General features: G+C 39.4%; 1 protein-coding gene across 3 annotated transcripts in view; it reads right to left on the minus strand.

Moving 5' to 3' along the window:
* The window catches only part of ERCC6L2 (ERCC excision repair 6 like 2), a 50,826-nt gene extending 30,666 nt beyond the window's left edge, over positions 1-20,160 (minus strand). For all 3 annotated transcript variants that reach the window (XM_048291113.1, XM_048291114.1, XM_048291115.1), the window contains exons 1-9: positions 19,877-20,160; positions 16,939-17,363; positions 12,595-12,714; positions 10,961-11,154; positions 8,168-8,329; positions 6,763-6,970; positions 5,224-5,364; positions 3,596-3,709; positions 2,048-2,167 (exon numbers count right to left, since the gene is read on the minus strand). In XM_048291113.1, the coding sequence (XP_048147070.1) occupies positions 2,048-2,167; positions 3,596-3,709; positions 5,224-5,364; positions 6,763-6,970; positions 8,168-8,329; positions 10,961-11,154; positions 12,595-12,714; positions 16,939-17,363; positions 19,877-19,898 (1,506 nt within the window). In that variant the 5' untranslated portion in view covers positions 19,899-20,160. The remainder of the gene's footprint in view (positions 1-2,047; positions 2,168-3,595; positions 3,710-5,223; positions 5,365-6,762; positions 6,971-8,167; positions 8,330-10,960; positions 11,155-12,594; positions 12,715-16,938; positions 17,364-19,876) is intronic.
* Between the last annotated feature and the right edge of the window lie 1,032 nt (positions 20,161-21,192).

The following is a 21,192-nucleotide window of genomic DNA, read 5'->3' on the forward strand; positions in this document are numbered from 1 at the left end:
CTTGGCCCACTGATCCCTCTGCAAAGCCTTCCTACCCTCCAACACATCAACAATCCCACCAAGCTTAACTTTACAAACCTACTCAGAGTGCACTCAATCCCCTCATCCAGATCATCAGTAAAGATATTAAACAGGACTGGCCCCAACACTGAGTCCTGGGAGATACCACTAGTGACTGGATGTCAACTGGATGTGGCACCATCCATCAGCACTCTCTGGGCTTGACTAACCAGCCAGTTTTTTAATCCAGTGAAGGGTGCACATGTCCAAGCCATGGGCTGCCAGCTTTTCCAGGAATGCCATGGGAAAAAAAAAACCAAAAAAACAACCAAAAAACCCCCAAAAATGTAAAATAGTAGTGTGAATAATGCCAGGGTAAAATAATCAGTAATAGAACCCCTTCATAAGCAATTCTTCAACTCCTGAATATGATGGATTTGGTTTTTAGAGCTACGTATTGAAAATTTGCTGGTAGCTAATTTGACACCTAAATTCACCTTCTCAAAAATTAAATGTATACAACAAAGTTAACATGCAGGTATTTCACACGTATGTATTCACAGTAAAGAAAGATCTTGCTTACATAGTAACAAACCAGTAAAGTGATAACAGCCGTGACTGCTACAGCACCATAATCCTCCCACTGCCACCTGTCCCAAGAAGAAAATGTTAATACCCAGGTTTATGGAGAGCCAAAATTCTGCATAGCTTCTAACAGCCCCTCCCGCACCATTACTCTCAGCTCAGGAACACTACTAAAACTAGTATAGCTTTCTTTTTAATTAGCTATATTAGACATATTTTTCATCTACATTAAACAACACCATCATCATCTACGCTATACGTCATCATTAAAATCTTTTGTTCCTTTCTGAAACCAGAAAGTTTCTGAGGTAAGGAGTTTTATTCACACTGGACACATTTATTTTGGTCATCTTTAGCATGACTACTATTATTTTCACCTAATGTCCAAAGGATTCAAGAAGTCAGTAGGCACTCAGTACATTTTCACCAGTTCCATCCTATTCATGATTGTGTAGGTCCCACTTACATTCATCTAAGACATTCTTTACAGGCTGGGGAGTCCCAGCCTACTTGGCTGCTTCTGACGCACAGTTACTAAACACCTCTGTGGCCCTTCTCTGAACCATCCTCTAAATCTTCTCAAAGTCTTAACATACGCTTTTTGACAGCAGGGACTACACACAAAATTGAAGGCGTGTGCTGACTTTCTGGCGGGGGAAGCCATGCAGACAGTCAGTGTGATTGGTAATGCAAGCTTTGTTTATTGGCAATACAGAGGCGCTTATATAGTATTGAGTACAAGCTTATCAGTGCTTTAATTAGTTTAAACTTATAAAAGCGCATTCTTACTTCTACATAATTGGGTTAGATGAAAGACCACATTTGGCAAGCTTCTATTATTTATGTTTTGACTTGAGAGATCAAAAATCTTCCTCCCTTCTCATGGTCAGTATATCTTATCAGCACAGGACTGTACCCCCTAAAAACTCCCTTTTGGTTCTTAGGCCTGTTTCTCACACAGGCATTTTCTCATGGAGGCTTTTTCTCATGCAGGCTTTTGCTTGCAGGCCTTTGCCTGCACAGCTCTTCTATTGACCTTGTTTTATCAATAATCCATGTCCCTGATCCTCTAACCATTCTCCAACAGGTGTGCACAAACCACTAAGCCCACAATAATTTTGTTTTGCTTCCTTTTCTTTGCCAAATATTTCTGACTGTCACTGGATACCATGGTTTCATGAAACAATAATTATGTTGACTGTAAGGGTCATTTCCATGCCTACCATTAAACATGTGAAGCTAAAATCTCAAAAAATCCAAGCATCACAGAAACACTTACCCAGACTTTGCCCAAATGCATACTAATCCATGATAGGAGATACCTGCTGTTGTATGACCAGTCATAAACAGAATGATTAAAAGCCCCACAACTATCAGGTGTACATTTTCTTACATCCATATAATATAGGCCAAATCTATTACTGTTAATAATATTTATTTTTCTTCTAAGGAATGGGTTTACCTTCATTTTTCCACTGTATTTTGGATCTGAAATTGTTTCAAAGGCTGCATCTTTGCTTAACTGCACAAAATCTGGAAAACTGGAAAACACCTGGCTGCAAACTCGTTTGATATGTGCTTCCTGGAAGAAAAGCAGAAAGATTGAACAGGTATTAAAAATCAGAACTATATTAAGCCATACAAGGAGTTAAACAGGATGAAACGTGATCTGCCAAAGTATCTCAAGCAGAGTTATGTGGTTTTTAAATTAGTTCACTACAAAACTGCTGGATAAAACATATCCCATGTGTTTTGCTTTGTTTCATTTAAAAACAAAAGAGATTCCTAATCTGAAATCATGGATTGTATTCAAAATTTCTTCTCTTGACCAGAACTGTCAGTTTCAAAAAATTCTGCTGCCTTGAGGTTTGCATTAGCCAACAGTTGTGTACCAACAATTCTCTTGACTCTCTGGAATAACAAGCCAGTATGGGAATTACATATTGCTCCACAAAAATAATAACTGTTCAGGAAATGCACCTAAGCTGTTCAAAAGCCACATAAAGCTCCACTGCTAAATTTAGCTCTGAACTTAAACGTAACCTCACACTTCAAGTCCACTTTTCCAGAGAGAAAGAAAAGATCACATCTCTCACTTAAGAATAACACGTCATTACCATCAATACTAAAGGCTAGAAACACTGTAAAGTAGCACTTTATTTAGTAGATGTTGGCAAAATTAATAATTATGCATGACACAAAAGATAGTAAGTCACTGAATACTTGTATTCTCTTAGTTCAGAGGTTATTTAAATACCAAATGTTATAAAACTACATATGCAATACACAAAAAAGGCCACTGAAAACATCTGGGTATATGCTGTGTATAAGGCCCTGGAAACCAAAATTAACATTTCCAAAAAAGCAAAACTGCTTGAATGGAACAAACTTTCAAAATTACCTAGGACATTCTGATTTCCCTTCCTTGATAGCTTCTAAGAGAAAGTGCCAACATCCCTAAATCCCTTTCCTCATTCCTGGATCTTAAGGCTCACACAAGCTTTTCTAAAAACTGCCCTTTGTGGGTCTTGTTACTAGCCACAGTAAGAAGATAAATTGATATTGATCTTTCATTGACCAATTTCTTCTAAAACATGTTTCTCATTATTTAAACAAACTCAGCTCTTAATGAAAGTACTAGAGAAAAAAAATTCTAATTAGCTATTATTTATTTATTTACTTGCACAAAGACATTCTTCTTATAGGCACTCTTCATAAATGTAACAAAAATGGCACCATTAGAAATCATTAAAAACTACTCTCCCTCCTATCTCTCCAATGTTTTATAACCCTTATTTTCAGGTATGCATCAACTAAATGAACATGTTCTTTTGTATAATGTCTTTATAAGGTATGCATTCTGTGTAACTGAATGCAAAAGGAATTTCACAAAATGTCTTAGTTGCAGTTAGTTAAGACTTAAAAAGGAGGCCAGCAGCAATTTTCATTCAAGACTCTTCATCCCATTCATTTTCCACAAGTCCATTTTTTAGATACTTCTGAAACTAACCTGCAGCTTGCTAGTGTTGTCTGTCTGCAGCAGTGCAGCATGATTTGCAACCTTCTGTAGGATCATTAGGTAACTGAAGTGCAATGACTTAATTGTTTCACCATGTGCATTTACCTACAAAAAAAATCAGTTTATGCATACAAATATCCCTGAAAATAAGTAATAATCTCAAATAAATGCTATTCTTACCAGGTTTAATGCATTAACAATCCTTAGTACCATAACTGATCCCCAAGAGATGTGTAGTGTATTTCTGATAAAAATGAAGCAAGTTTTGTTTTTCCTGCAGCTTTATGACCCTATTAATAGAAACATTTTCTCAATAAGAAAAAACCCCTACATCTACGTTCATCGTTTGCTAAACATTTCAGATAGTAACTTCTACAGATATCACATGGAGATAACCAAGAGCTCTTCAGTAAACAAAAAGGTAACTTCACAACTGATTAAATCAAGTCAGAGCAGTTTGAATGACCTCTTACTTTCAACTGCTAACTTTACTATTCTCTCCAGAAAATCCCTAGAAAGCTTTATAAACACCTCAAATAACATAATTCAAGCTTCAGGCATTCTACAATGCAACAGCAGCTATCTCAACAGCTATTTTCCTGATTATGGTTGGCTGGTGTGATCAGTATTTGTTTTTCTTTGCCTTCTCAAGTTACTAAATGTCACAGTTAACCCTGGAATAAGACAGTCCATAAAAGCACTCAACTATCTTCAGGCCTGCCTACTGCCCTTTGTGAATCAAGTTCAACAGCATTTCTTTTTTTCTACAAAACATCACTAGAAACAAAAGCTTGCAAAGAGGGCTAGTATCCATGGAATATTAAACAAGACTGATAAGGGGATTGTTCATAAAAAAAGATGCAAGAGACTGAAAAACCTATATCATTTGGAAAAAAACTCAAAACACTACACAAGAATCAGAGTAGGCCAGAAAGATAAAAGGGAGAAACAAACATGTGACATACGCTTCCAAATGTTTAAAAGATGTGCTTAATCTGAGCCTACTGAGTGATACAGGCAAAACAAATACAAAGCTAGACTAATCAAGCATTAAAGAAGTCCAGAAAGGATTGAAGAAATCTGCAAAGCTGTTACTCGTGGATAAAGTTCAGCTTGTGCTCTGTGGCTGCTATTGCAGTTCTCCCCTCAGTGAAACAAGGCAAAGTGAATGTTTAATGGCACAGAAAGGCACAACTGCAGTTAGAACACAACAAACTGCCCAGGTAACCTGCCGAGTTCAGGGTGCCTCCCATTTGCAGCTTCTGCACAAACTGCCCGAGTCACCTGGGAGCAGCATGCCTGACACATACTGAATATCTCAATGCAGTACCCTTGCCAATTCCAACTAAATCACAGGTGCATTTATTAATACAAAAGATCCAGAATTTAGTGCATAGATAACAACCAACTGCTCAGTGCCTGCAAAGCAACTTTGCAGTAATCCCAAAGTGCCTAACTCCATCATGCTGGTAACGCAGCTCCCCATGTTTCCAGTCGGAATTTCCCAAAGAGATGGCCTACACGTAGGCAAACATTTCAATCAGCTCTTCATCAGCAGTGAGTCTCTCAGGAAATTCGGAAGACTATGATCTAAAATACAAACAGTGCCAAGTTCTTACTTTGTAACAACAGTTCTTCCTTTTCCGGCCACTGTTGCAGCTACAGGGCTCTCCTGCTCTTAACACCAAGGTTACATCATCTGTCTCTAGCACAGCCTGGTACACTGCTTTCTGGAATTCAGTTAAGGAACAAAACACCATCTGTCAAAAAGAAAACCCAAGTAACACTATCATGTGCAGCACACAATGAAAGGCAAAAAAGCACTGCATCAAAAAACACAAATCACATATCCCTGAAAATAAAGCAGAAATAAATACTATACCTGCTCAAATAGTTATAGGAAATTATTCCACCACCAAATGAAAAAAAAATGTGGATCTTGACACCAAAAGACCATGAACTGTAGCCAAAATGTATGCATACTTGTTTTATTCCATCTCAAAATTCTACAAAGAATATCAACATCATGCTACAAGAACCTCCTGTTATTTTGCTCAAGACCTTTCATAATGGCTTTTGTGAAGGAATAGGAAGAGAAAGGAAAATTGAGAGAAATAAATGCATAATTTTAATTACAGATTTCTCTCTGTTTTGCAAGGTGCTTAATCTGCCCTTTCTTTCCCCTTTTCAGGCACTAGCTGTCATAGGGCACTACCACAAGCAGGACAAACAGAATAAACAATGAGAAGGCAAGGATCTACACAGTGCTATGGCCAAAACTCTGATCCCTGTTTTTAGAGACCATGGGTGGCATCTCCATGACATCTTTAGTCTTAAGCAGCAGGAGACAGAAATCTGAAGATCATTCCCTAACCTATGCTATCCACATAGTAGTAGCAGCACCATGCTGAGCTATAATAATACAGCAGTAACTTGAACATATACTCACATTAACAAGATAATAAAAAGAATAAAACCTGCTAGATTCAGAAAAGCGACTGACTGATGTTTGTGTTAATCTTTCCTTCAGAAGACAGCCTAGATGACATTATTATAAACTAAGGATGAAGAATAAATACCAGATTTTGAAAACAAAACCAGCTGCAAACTTACGTATTTGTCTGCTTAGAAGAAAAGATTTAGCAGAACTCTAAGATGTATTAATAAAGTATTATCACTTCATATAGTATTTACAATTGCATCAGATGAACACCATTATGTCTGAGTTTTTTCTTTTATTTATGGATTGAAAATGAGGGATTTAAAAGCATACTGTTCCAAACACAAAGTGTCAAGCTGCAAATTCAGAAGTTTTACATAGAATTTCAAGAAATTCACATACATTGCTTTGGGCTTGCCCAGCCCAGATAAGGACAAAAACACACATAAAACAGATGTGTAAATCACTAGTCAGAAGACTAGCTGAGCATTTTCATGCTTGATTAACTCCATTTCCATGTGCAATCATAGTAATTATGTGAACAAAGCACACTACTGCAAGTGCACTTTTTCTATGGCTACGGATTCTTCTTAAGTTAATAAGACGAAGAGACAACCATAAACTGCAGACCTGATGAAAGAGAAAAAATACAACAAGAAAACAAAAAAGAAGAGATATGTTCATTAATATTGTATTTGAAATGTGAAGGCACTCTTACTCTGTCTTCCTTTTTTGGCAACTGATCACTGATAAGTGCTTTGGTACGTCTCAGAAACCAGCCAGACATTTTTCTTGCTAGCTTCACCATGGCCTTACGACCTGTTGCTAGCTCCCTTTTAGTTGCAGTGTGCCTCTGGCCATGCTCCACCGGATCAGAGAATTTCTTCTTGAAATGTTCTCTGCTACCTAAAAGTCCTGGTACAGCCCTATTAAAAAACAAAAGGGGATGGGGGATTGATTCACTGATTTAAAGTATACCATAAGTTGTTTTTATTTTCTGGCTAACAGCAAGAAATCTTAAAGTAGCAGTCACTAGAGAAACTACTACAAGTTTTAAGTACAAAGAGAAACATATATACTATTTTCAGAGCTGCCATTTTTCATCTGTTTTCTGTGATTCTCAAATGCTAAGAGATACCCCCTAGGATTAGGGTTGCAATCTCAAGAAAAACAGAAGTTTAGCAGAACAACAGAAATCACAAATATACAGAACCTCTGAACTACAAGGCTGCTAGTGCTCAGGAGCCTAAACTGGAAGCTAATCAGTCATGTTTTCAATTTTTACTATTTTTATTAAATCAGAATATGCAGATATTACAATTAACTAAATGAAATCTTGAGAAACCCAATAGTAAAAAGAATTTAGTAATTGTTGGCAGCACTACACATTGGAATAATTTACTAACAACATCAGCAGAGTTTTAATGGATGAGATGCAACACTAAGCTTAAAATATTCTTCCTGCTATTTCTGTTCTGTATATCCTTATATTTAAAATATGTATGCTCTGTTCCTCCTCTGCAAAGCATTCCCAGAAGGTTTAGATTTGTATCTATGGTCAGTTGCACTTCTCCTTGACCATTAAACGTTTTTCTGGACACGACTGTTACTTTTCAAATATGTGCACTTGTGCATTTTGAAAAAAAGCAAAACATTATTACTTTCATCCTCCAAGTAGGACAGAATGACCTGCACATACTGGAAAGAGCAAAGGCACTATGTTGGTCAAGGTTGTGTAATGATTCCCTATCTGCTGGGCAAAGGACAGATGAAAAAAAAAATGAGTGTCCTTAGGAAAAAGAAAAGAAACAAAAAAAAAGGCAATGTGGGCAGTGGGGGAAGAATAATTTTAACTACTTCCCAAATTCCCCAAAGAAACCAGATGGGATGAACTCCGAATGTATTAAGTAACTGCAAAATACCAGGAGCTTACCTTCCCAGATGTGTTAGAACAAACACAGTTATATTCTCAGAAATAAGCAGGTGTTTTGAGGTTGAGGGGGTTTTTTTTTGTTGTTGTTTTTTTATAACACAGATGGGTCCATATCATCCAGCCCTGCCCCACCCCTGCTGCAAAGTTAACATGAAGAGGTGTTTAAGCATAAAAAAAATATTTTATTTACCAGTCCATAACACACCAAAGTTCCTTCATATTGTTTTGAAGAATGGTTCCAGTAAGACCTATGCGAACACTGCATTTTAATGACTTCATGGTTTGAGTTATTTGCGCCTTTGGATTCTTGATTCTGTGTGCTTCATCCACTATCACAGCAGACCACTCTATACTGCACATCAAAAAAAAAATTTCATTAATTTGCATTATTTGTCCCATCATCCCACATACATATAAAAAGTGAAGTCAGCCACACAAGTAGCTGTGATTGCTTTATAACACACTATCACTTTTTGATTTCCCTGTTTTTTTGTATTATACTACTCCATTTCTTTATATTGTTTGTTTAGTAAATTCAATTAGTATAGTTCACCATAATGGCTAAACTACATCACCAAATAAATGAGCTACTGTTAACTGTATCAAATGCTTTCTGTGAAGAAAGCAGCTTTCAATCTGTGGACTAATGAATCCGGCACATCTCACTAAAATTAACCCCACTCATAATTAAGATTTACAAAAAATAAGTAAGTCTCTGAAGGTAAACTACTGAAATATGCTTAACATAGGTATGCTTCATTTTCCCAACAAAAATTATCTAGTGCAAATACCAGTGAACTGAAAACATTTCAAACTGCATACTTTCTACAAGAAAGCATCACCCAAGAATATCCATACAAAACCAATATAGCAGAGGAATTTTAATATTTTGTGATTGTGACTAGAAGGAACACCACTATAAGCAGTGACCAAGAGATATTTTGCAGCCAATTCAACAACAAAACTTACAGGTAGAATGACCTGTATACTGTGATGATAATAATAAAAATAGTCTTCAAGTCCCCAGAAAGAGATCTACTAACTTTATGAGTTCACTTTATATATATGAATATTTCAGAACACAACCATATCCAGTCTGATAATGCTGCAAAAAGCTGGAACAGACATGTTTTGAGATGTTTAGTAGAAAGTATGTTTCCTGAGCAAAATGCATTTGGTTCACTAATGAAGGCTGATCTTGCGGCATTTTTGACACCCACTAAATAAATTCATTCATATTCAAGTTCCTACATTCCCAAAATATGCTAAAAACTGGCGTTTCTGAAAAAAGTCTAACAGACGTTCATATGCTAGCTCCTTCCACTTACATCTCTCATACTGATTTACATGCATAACTGAGCATATGCATTCTTATCCCTGATAGCTCATTATTTATTATTACTAACTATTTTTGAGGCCAATCCATCACTGTAGTTAAGCAAGACACAAAGGTTCTTCCAGTGTTGAGCTCATAGGCCCATCCAGTCACATGCTCTGTAGAAACGGTTTGGTAAATCTGCATGCTGAGGAATGTATTTGCAGGCAGTCACACATCAGATTTGCTCCACACATGCATTTATTTCCTGACCACAGTCTACTCCATGATCAAGCATGAAGAGTTCCTCAGAAAGAACACAAATAGTTAGGGAGCTGATAACAGAACTGCTTTATGCTTCTATCTGTACTTCTCAGACCTCAGCACAGAGATGAAGATCTTAACTGTTTTGGTGATGGATTTCCAAACAACTAGGATACTCTCTGGGGCCTGGACCTTTCCTAACACCTGAAATGCCAGGATCGGCAGATCCACTTATATCAGCCACTGAGGGCAGGCTGCTATTACCAGCCATTGACACAACTTGTACCCTACTTCCAAGACGACATAAGGGAAAAGAACCTTTAGGATAGGATGAGAAATGCATGGGTTTAAATCTCAAAGTTTTTAGGGCTCAATAATTTCATCAAGTTGGTGAAAAGTGCAAACAACAAGGAAAATACCTTTTTGAACGTTTGCTAAAAATTCCAGGTGATTGTTCACCTTACACTGTACTGAAAGACAGAAATACCTTCTTTGTATCTTTTAGCTGTCATCAGTTTTCCAGCAGGCAATTCCTGCATCTTTCAGAGAACATTTCATAGGTGTGCTACCAGCAAAGACTGGTTTTATGGGAACTATTCAAACCCTTACTGCTACCACATGTCCCATGACAAAGACAGTTGTATTGGGTCTGGCTGAGATGGAGCTGATTTTCCCATAGCAGCCCTCACAGGTCTGTGCTTTGCGTCCATAGCTGGAAAGGTGTTGATAACACACCAGTGCTTTGGCTACTGCTGAGCAGCGCTGGCAGAGCACCAGTGCTCTCTCTCAACATTCCCCCACATCAGCAGATTGGGAATGGGCAAGATCCTGGGAGGGGGCACAACTCGGCCAGCTGACCTAAACTGACCAAAGGGATAACTCATTCCATATGACATCAGCTCAGGCATAAAAGCTATGGAAAGGAAGAGGAATGGGGCATTTTTTTATTTACAGTGTTTGCCTTCCAGAGCAACTGCTATGTGTGCTGAACCCCTGCTTCCTGGGAAGTGGCTCAACACTGCTAGCTGACAGGAAGCAGAAAATAAACCATTTTTTTTCCCTCTTCGCTTGTGCACACCTAAACTTTTGCTTTTGCTTTTGTAAACTGCCTTATCTCAGCTGAAGAGTTTTTTTTTTCCTTAATTTCTCTTTCCTGTTCAGCTGGGAAGGGGAGTGATAGAGTGGCTTGGTAGCCACCTGGTGTCCAGCCAAGGTCAACCCATCAGAAATATACATGTTAAATTCAGTAGCACAGGATAAATTCAGTAGTACAGGGAATCTTCTCTGCAGCACAGTGGATCAATGGATTTAACAGTAAATACATTACAGAGAAAAAGTTCTTGAAAAGAACAATGCACAATTAGTTAAAATTTGGTGCACACAAAAACGCATTAAAGCCATTACCTGTTAAATTCATCCAAATACAGGCGAAGTATTTCATATGTTGTAAGAGCAACTTCGTATTTCCCTTGCTTGATGCGACTCATGTCATCGTCTTTTTTACTGCCATGTAAGACAGCCACCTTAAAGTATCCCCATGTGTCTAACTCATCCTTCCAGTTGTACAGCACTGAAAGAGGGGCCACTATGAGGAAAGTCTGCAAACAAATACATATTGTAATATTACTTGAGAAATGTAATACAGCAATTTCTCAATAACAGAAGTCAAGATCTTGACTGTTCTACTGCTCTGAGCAGTTTGACTGTTTAATTCTGCCATTTCAAAGCATGTATGGAAAATATCTAAAATCAATATAAATTCAAAAGTAATCAGTTTACTCTGAGTATGTATATAATACAGCATAAAAATACTGTAATACTAAAATTAAATAAACAGCACTACTTACTCAAATTATACTCTAACAACTGCAGTAAGATGTGAAACACTACCACTTTGCTTTGTTATACCATCTCTATATCACAAAATGTTTTACAAATGGAGAAAACAAAAGGATGAAGAGGGTAAGCAGCTTCCTCAAATCCACAAGTCTAGTCATCATGTGACTTGAAAACAGAGCCCTGAAAAGGGTTAAAAAAATTAGGACAGCACACATGATTCACTTAATATCACAGAACAATAAAATCAGTGAGGTTGGAAGTGACCTTGGGACATTTTCAGTCCTACTTTGTAGTCAAAGCAGTGGCAACACTGACTTCAAACCCAGGCTTTCCGAATTGAGGTCTTCAAAACCCCTTAAGGATGGATGGGGTCTACAAGCTCTCTGTGACCTGCTCCAACATTATATGTCCTCAAAGTGGACATTCTTCCCTTATTCTTAGTCAGAAGCATTCCTGTTTCTTTGCACATGAAGTGCTATCCCTTTACCCCTTCCTCTCAGCCTGTATTTCCTGAGGAACACGTATCCGTTATTCACAGAGCTACAGTCATACAACCCATCATGCCGGTCAAATTTTCTAATTACTCCAGTAAAATAAAAATAACAATGGAAAATAGAAATCACATGGTTTCTGTAATGGATTAAAATGATCTTCAGATTTATCTTATTCACACAGAACTTTTACATGTATCTTTTATGTGCTGTCACTGTATTTGATTACCTAGATTATCAGTCAGACTTACTTCCGACATTATGACAGCCAATGAAGAAAATACAAGGCTATTAGCAATACATATTCTAAATATATGGATTTGTCCTAATTAAATACCCTGTTATTATAGATATATATGCTTTTTTTACTTTAAAAATATCATCACACAACACTAATTTTCTACTCACTGACATGGGCTTTTCAATGTACTCTAGCCACAAATCTAACCCAGACACCTCAAAATTTTTTCCATTAGTGCAGATGAACAGTAGTAACAAATTAGACAATAACAACTAGAGCGAGAAGGCTCTATGACAGTCTGGAAAACTGAAGACTTCCCAAGCACTTAGGAAAGGCAAGAAATCCTACTTCAGCAGCTGAATTTTAAAAATTAATGTACATAAACTCCTAGAACTAACAAACAAACAAACAAATCCAAGTACTGCCTTTTATCAAAACCCTTAAGCCAGTATCACTAAAAGTTGTACCTTCTTGGGGTTACAATCTGAGCCCTTTTTCATTGTCCTTAGTAAAAATTCCGGCATATTATTTTCAATATCCTCACGCGTTCCCTTTTTGTGCAACACTGCAGCCAAAAATGAAATGACCTTGAGAAAGAAAACAATTCTCAGTGACTATGCAGAACAAGCAATTGAATTAATTCCACAAGAAATAAACATTTAGGACAAAATCCTGGACAGGACTTAGTAAGGTGGTTTGGTTTGGTGGGGGGAGATTTTTTTGGGGGGGGAGAGGAGGGGGGTGATTGTTTTAAATAAATCTGATTTTAAACTGGGACCCCTCCCTCCGTTGGATTCCCAAGAATTTCTTGAATTAATGTTAAAGACAGTTAATTGCTCTATCTCACTCTTATATTCTCTAAGTGGAAAAGTCATAAAAATATACAAGAGACAGTATGAACGAGCCAGGAAAAAACAGAGATGACGCCTGCATTGCAACTCTCCTTTTCAGGGTACTTGAATCTCAGATGAGAAAACAGAAGGAACAGACATCCTCTAACTATCCTCTCAATATTATTTCTGCAAAAGGAAGAAGAGGCTTATCCTAGAGGTTTGTTTTTTACTAATATGCCTTTTTCTGTATGTTTCATTCCTTCAAATTCCTGTTGTTAACATCAAAACCATTTTCTTTCTATTGTGCTATATTCTCCCATCTGCCTCAAACCAGTCAAGTTGATTATGAGAAGATATTTATTACAATACACCACAGCAAGGACAAACATCCCAGCACAGGCTATTCCAAACTGCTCCTATCACAATCCAAAACAGGAAGAAGGCAGAGAAAGATCCAGCCAGAACACGCAAAGCTAAAATCCACTTGGGATAAATGGTATCCATGGGACTAAGCAGCAGCAAGGACCAGATGCATCATCAGAGAGGTGCCCTTCTTTTGAAAACTCAACAGGCCCCTTTTATTCAGAGCAGCCAGCTCCAGCCGCTTTCTTTTTGCAGCTGCTACACAGCTGCTCATAGCAGGACAGAGGTAAAGCTACCAACTGTTGATTTCCAAAAAAAATCTTCTCCCTCTAATGATGGGGAGAAAGAGCTAGTCAGGACAGGAGAGCGCAGGAAAAACACCTGCCTGGGAAGAGAAGTTAGATGGACAGAAGAGAGAAGAAATCCATCATATGGATGGCCACCGAGTGAAAGAGAGGTATGTAGAATAAAAGTAACCCAAACAATTTTATACATAATATCTCATAAACTGAGGTTGAGATGAACTGCCAGTTTGCACATGTTGTTTAACTAATGACCTTTACTTTTTTTTTTTAATCCTTTGAGAATTAGAATCAAATTCAACTAAACAATAAATCTCCCTGTCTCTTCCACATTCTCCATTCTTGGAAGAATTTGCATCACAAATTTCTAAGAGTAGCAAAGGCAGTGAAACAGCAAGTCATTACCAGAAACCTTTGGCTCTTCCAGATAAAGCAAGAAGCAACCTAAATGCCTTGATAGGAAACTATTTTACTGTGATCACACTAAGAAACAACATTATTCTATTTACCTTCACTTAAACTTCAGCTTGATATGAAAGAGCCATATGGTCAGGCCATGTAATGCAAAAACCAGTTCAGAAGTACAAAGAACACTAAAATTCAAAGGATTTCTAGAAATGTCTATCTCATGAATCATCCTCTAATTCAGAAACAGTAAGGTTCAGCCAACTGACAAGCATAAGACAACTTTCTTCTAAGACTGTATCAGTTACTCGATGAAATTTAAATTTATTTTTTCATATGTACTAACCTTTTCTAAACAAGTGAATTCTTCCATTTTACTTCACATCCACTGAACTGCCTTTCCCATGCTGAACTTGAACATTACCACTGTGTTTTATAAAAAATACACAAGATCACAGAATCATAAAATGGTAAGGGTTGGGAACAAACCTTAAAGATCCCCTAGTTCCAATCCCTGCAATGGGCAAGGATGCCATTCACTAGCCCAGGTTGTTCAGGCCCCTATCCAACCTGGCCTTCAACACAAACGTTACTGGAAGGCTGCAATGAGGTCCCCCCAGAGCTTTCTCTTCTCCAGGCTGAACTGCCCCAAAGCTCTCTGCCTGTCTTCATAGGAGAGGTGCTCCATCCCTTGGGAACACCTTGTGGCCTCCTCCGGACCCACTCCAACAGGTCCACATCCTTCCTGTGCTGGGGACCCCAGAGCTGGATGTAGTGTTCGGGAGGGGTGGGAAGGGGGGGGTCTCAGAAGGGCAGAGCAGAGGGGCAGAAACACCTCCCTTGACCTGCTGGACATGTTGCTTTGGATGCACCCCTAGGCTGCAAGTGCACCCTGCTGGCTCATGTCCAGCTCTTCACCCACAAGAATCCTCAAGTCCCTCTTCGCAGGGCTGCTCTCTACAACTTCTCCCAATTCATACTCATGTCTGCGTACCCAGGCCCCAGCCCAGGTGCAACAGAGTTGTTGCACTTGGACTTGTTGAACTTCATTGAGTCCTCATGGGCCCAGTTCTCAAGCTTGTCCAGGTCCTTTTGGATGGCATCCTGTCCTTCTGTTGTGTCAACAGCACTGCTCAGATTTGTATCATCTGCAAACTTGCTGAGGGTGCACTCAGTGCCACCGTCTGTGCCATTGAGGAAGACTCTGCAGAGCAGTGGTCCCAAAACAGAGCCTGAGGGACATCACTCATCACCAGCCTCCACCTCAACACAGAGCCATTGACCACAACTCTCTGGCTGCAGCTAGCCAGCCAGCCAATTCCTTATCCATTGAACTGTCCATCCATCAAATCCACCCATGTCCAGTTTGGAGGTAAGATGTCATGTGGGACTATATCAAAGGCCCTACAGAAGTAGATGACATCTGTCAATCTTCCCATATTGACCATTACCATCACTCCATCATATAAGGCCACCAGAGCACTCAGGCATGAGTTTGCTGGCTGCCTCAGATCAGTCTCCTCAACCGTTTTTTTCTGACCTATGTACTTACAGAATCCCTTCACATATTATGTTATTCACATAGGATATTCTTTGAAATCTCTGCCTTTCTTCTGAAAACTTGACACAGACTAAAAGAAATAGCCATCAGATGTGAATTCCACATATCCACTGTCACTGTGTGATAAATGTGCCTAGACAACCAGCTGAGATTCAAGACACACAAGATGCAAGCAAGACAACTAAATTTAGCTCCTCTCTGCTGAGTTTACTATTATCTTATATATATATTTCTTTCTACATAAAATCAGATTACTTGCAGTTCTGAGTAGAAACAGTCTTCCATAACTACGGAGTTAGTTCTTCAACTACCATGCACAAGAAACATGACCATGCTTAAAATGAATGTAGTTTAGTTTTAACGAGCATCTGTTAACAGAGCATCATCAGATACATATATATATAAACCCATGATACACCTCTAAATGCTCTATAAAGAGTTTTGACAGTTTAGTTTACCCACTGCTCTTGTTAAGCTTGCTACAAGACAACACTTTTTTGCACTGAAAGGCATCTGTCAACATTCTCCTACGTGGAAGGGCAATAGATACCTGCCATATACCTGGCAGTGAAGAAATGAGCTTGCATTGGACACATGGAGAAAGGGAAAAGAGAGTAGAACAAAGACTATCCCCCACAGAACTCAAGCTGCTAACTTTAAACCAGACAGACTACAGAGAATTTCCACACATAAAAACACCGTAATTATAATAAAACAAGAAAGAAAAAAACAAGAAAGAAAAAAACAAGAAAGAAAAAAACAAGAAAGAAAAAAACAAGGGAAAAAATAAATAATTTAGGTCACACAGATTCGAAGCATAATGAAAAAAATCCAGCTACACTTTGTCCTCTCATCAATCAAGCTGTATTTCCAAAAGAGTGATAGAAGTAGCATGGAATACCAAAACACTTTTCCCAGAGATAGGAGTAAAAATGCCTGCTCTTTTGCATTCCCAGAACAGTGAAACTATCTGTTCTCAGGAAAAAAGTTAAAAGGTAATCTAAAAGCAAGAGTCAGATAAGGGCCTCAAGTTCTTTTAGTGTACTCCAGTGCAAATTGCTTTCACGATGGGCAGGTAGCAATCCTCAAAGTAAATTCAACACACTAACATTTTAACTATTGTGCTTACACTAAAAGGACCCACATCCCAATTTTATGGCCTGTAAGGAGTGAGTCTTAAATCAGCAATGGGCTCTTGGCTCTGAGTGCTGTCCTGGACATCATGTCCTGCCTCATCCATCTCTGCAACAGCAGAGGGACGTTTAAGCTTCATAAATACAATGCTTTTTAAAAAAGATTTACGGATCCCAGAAAACATGCTCCCACCGTAACAAACAAAAAGAATACCTGTATTGTCTTTCCAAGGCCCATATCATCTCCAAGAATACACCCCCTTTTATCAGCATAGTGTTTATACAGAAACTGGGCTCCTTCCCTTTGATAATCACGCAGGTATCTGTTAATTGTATATGGAATAAAATCGCCATTGTCAGATAATTTAAAAGCAACTGCAGGAGATGGAAGATTTTGATCAGGAAAATATGGCTTTTCCAGATCATCCTCATCAAATATTAAGCTTTTCCAGGGTCCTCTACTATCTTTTACTTTACAAAGTTTTGTTACTAGTATTTTCCTTTCTTCAGACTCCAAGAATGATACAACAGCAAATAATTTTCCATTTTTGTCCTTTTCAAGAGAAGTTATTGTTCCTTCATGAAGTTTTCCATTTTCAAGACAAGGGGCAAGGCATTTCTCCCCAATACGCCAATAATCTATAAAAAAAAACCAAACACACGTAATGATAAACTGGCCTGATGTACAGAGTATTTAATTTCTTCACTATCAAAACTATGGATGTAAATTTAGTTGACAAAAGGCATACAACTTAATATAAAACACTTTATTGAGGGTAGCACTAGAATCGGGACAACAGTTACTGTTCACAACCAAACCCTGAGCTAGACATAAAATCACAGTTTGTTCTAACACCACTATTTTAGAAATACCAGAAGGCGTATAGGAGAAAAAAAGCAAAACACAGATTCCGATGCATTAAGTTTACACAGTGGCTTCACACAGGCAATCACAGCAGTACGTATCAAAGTGGAAAGAACCACATCATACTGACAATGAAAAACAGAACAAAATAAGTCTACCAGAAGAAACAAGATCTTCATTTTTCACAGTAAAAAGACCTCACAAATAATGGCTGCACACAGTTTTCCAAATCTGAACTGAGAGAAAACAGGGTGTTCTTTTGAGTTTGTAGAAACAATTTCTAACCTTCCCCTGCTCAGTCATTCCAAAACAAAGGAACACAGGATTCATTTCAGAACCTTTATTGTTTCTTATCTATTTCCTGGAATAAGTTTTGATACTTAGAAGAAAGTCATTATCAACTGCAGTGAGAGGCACCTATGTTTTTTACAGGAAGGAGTGAGCCAGAGAGAATCTTGCACCAGAGCAAGTATTCATCATTCTATGACCAGTGGTGGTACATGTTCCAGACACTTTTCAGAGGTAAGGAAAAAACTTGTGAAGGCAAGAAACTCCACCCATTTTTATGTCTCCATGTAAAAACTGGAAGACCGGTTCTCCTCACCACGTGCTAAGCACCTGGAAGTGTACGCTTACAGGACTACTTTCCACAATGTATTAGTTAAATCAGAGATAACTATAACTCATTTTTTAAAATAGATTTAATTATATACACTTAGAGAAAACAGAAACATCCACGTAGCCAAGCCCACTATTCTGCAGCCAGCATTGGCGCTAAGCTGACATGCAGGTAACAGTAAAAACAGTACAAGCCTACAGAACACACATATTCTAAAATTCTTTGGCCTTAAAGTATTCTTTTAGCAACAGAAATCTCAAGGGCTACATGTGGTTTGTCTGTTTAGCAAACCCCAGCAGACTGCTCTCTTTCAAGCAGCTCCATCCTTTCAACACAGGCAGATTCCTGGAATTTGGTGACTTCTGACTAAAAATACTGTGGGTCTGCTCTGCAAACCTGTTACACTTTTGCCTGATACAAACTTCGATCTGAAGACCTAAACTGATGGCACACTGGTTCTTACACTAGTAAGGTCATTAACCACAGCCTCTCCATTCGATTCACCATTCTGCAGGTCTCTTTAATAATGCTATCATCATCCTTTCTTGGAGCTCAGCCCCACACCTCGTGACCTGCTACATAAGCTGCTCTAAACCCTTCAGCCATTCACTCAGATCTCCTCAAAGACTTGAAGCTTAAATGTAACTTTTTGAGGAAAAGGGTGAAGTACAGGCTGAGCATTCAACAAATCACACATAACTAATCCTTAAAGTTCACAGCATTTGTACACGTCTCTCTCATCTCGATGCAAAAAGAGGAATACATTAACTTCTCCCAGTAGCATCTAATTCTTTCTGCAATTTCATGAGAAGAGGAACCAAAATTGAAAAACCGAAACCAGCTATGTACAGCACACTGCTAAATATGCAAATCAAAGTTTAAAATAGAATTACTTCTGTAATTTCTTTTTTTACAGTAGTGAAGGGACATAAAATATGTAGTTTAGAGACTCTCAAGTTAAAACTATGATTTAAGACTACAGTTTTTGTTTTTAACTAAGCATTTACTTGAAGCTAAGGAGTTGCATATGGCTCATCCCAACTAGAGTTCAGATGGAAAGTGGAATAAATTACACTGGACAATAGTACTAGTGTTACAAGCTACAAACTTAGTGAGAAACAGGGCACAGAATGAGAAAAATGCAAAGACATAAAATGGTATTAAGGACACCATTGCTACAAAAGGCCAGAGAATAATGCTGTATAAGCCAAAGTATGAACTGCTACTTTAACTAGCCTGATTCACCAAGTTCTTTGCTTTTGAATTAGAACCATAATTTATGTGGAGCACTGTCTTTAAAAATAAAGAAAATTATCTGGTACGGCTTCCTAGCATGGGTATAGTGCACTGGCCACCAATGATCAAAGCTGGCATTTAAGATGCTTGCCTGTACTTACCCCTTTTACTGCAGGTGGAAAAAATGTGCCATTGTCAACATTAAATGTACTAAATCATGGTGGTAATGGCCTCCTGTCACACACTAACTCCCTTCAACCACTACCCCTCTATGAAATTATCTCGAATACTTTCTACCTAGTGTGGGTCGACCACTTAATGTAGAGTGCAAGGTTTTGTTTTCCTTTGGGTTTTTTATTTTACTCTCTAATAAAGGACTGTAAAAACAAAATTCGAGGATATTGTAAAGCAAGACACACGGAAGAGGCTTACCTGGGACACCATCATCACACATTTTAACTTTTGGCCGTGCAAAGCCCGACGGGGCCCGCGGGCGGAGGCAGCGGGGGCAGACGGGCACCGGCGCGCTGGGGACCCACCGCCGCCCCTCCGCCGGGCGGGTCACGGCGGCACGGGAGCCGAGGGAGCCCCGGGGGCGCCTCAGAGAAGGGGCCCGTGGCTTTCCCCGCTCTCCGCACCGCGGCCAGCCCCAGGCGAGCCGCGGCCAGGGGGAACCGAGCCCGGAGCCGGGGCCACACGTCGGCCTCACCCCGCCCCGCCCGGCACAGGCAGCGGCCGCGGGGGTATCGCGAGAAGGGCGTTGCTATGGCGCTCCGTGCTCGCAGACTCCGGCGGGCTGGTGGGAAATATCGCGAGGTTTCCTGGCGGAGCGGCAGGCGCTGTGGGTGTATGGATGTGGTGCCTGGGGTCGTCCTGCCCGGTGGAACAGTTTCCTCCTGATGTAGCCCTTGTCTATGGAAAAACTTGTAAAGCGGGGAGGGGGGGCGGGGGAGGGTTAATGTGTCCGGGAATGTTGTGTCCACTTCTGGGCTCCTCAGAAGAGAGACATGGAACTCTTGGAGTCGGACCAGCACAAGGCTGTTAGGATGATTAGGGGCCTTGGGGGCATTTCTCTCGTGAGGACAGGCTGAGGGAGCTGGGCCTGTTCAACGTCGAGAAGAGATGGCTGAGAGGGGACCTTATCAATGGCTATACATTGCACAGGAAGTTCCACCTGGACATGAGGAAGAGCTTCTTCATTGTGGTGCAGGTGACCATGCACTGGAACAGAGGTTGTTGGGTCTCCTTCACTGGAGATACTCAAGAACTGACTGGACACAATCCTGTGGAATGTGCATCAAGGATGACCCTGGACAGGGAAATCGGAACCAGATGACCCCCTGTGGCCCCGTCTAACCTTACTGGTTCTGTGATTCTGAGCAGCAGGGGGAAAGAGATCATAAGTTATTCTCTATGAAAAAACTGGAGAGGTGAGGAAGCGGGGCAAAGAGCTGGTGCAATGGAAGGCACAGCTGGCACAGTACAGAGCAGCCAGCTGCACGGAGGTGGTGGGTGCTGAGAACCAAAGATCTGACATTTGGGAGAAGTCAAGAGAGACCCATTCGTTTACAGCCATTCCACCTCTAGCTGTGAAAACCTCTCTGCTTTCAGGAGAGTTGAACTGGACACAGTTATATTTGCAGATTACAAAGGCAGTAGCAATTACTCTGTTCTTGCTGAAAAAAATTAGGGCCCACCAAGAAATCTGTCCAAACTGACTCCTATCTCAGTAGCAATGCAATGGAGTG

This window comes from Corvus hawaiiensis, chromosome Z (genome assembly GCF_020740725.1).
Source record: "Corvus hawaiiensis isolate bCorHaw1 chromosome Z, bCorHaw1.pri.cur, whole genome shotgun sequence".
In the NCBI taxonomy this organism is placed as follows: Eukaryota; Metazoa; Chordata; class Aves; order Passeriformes; family Corvidae; genus Corvus; species Corvus hawaiiensis.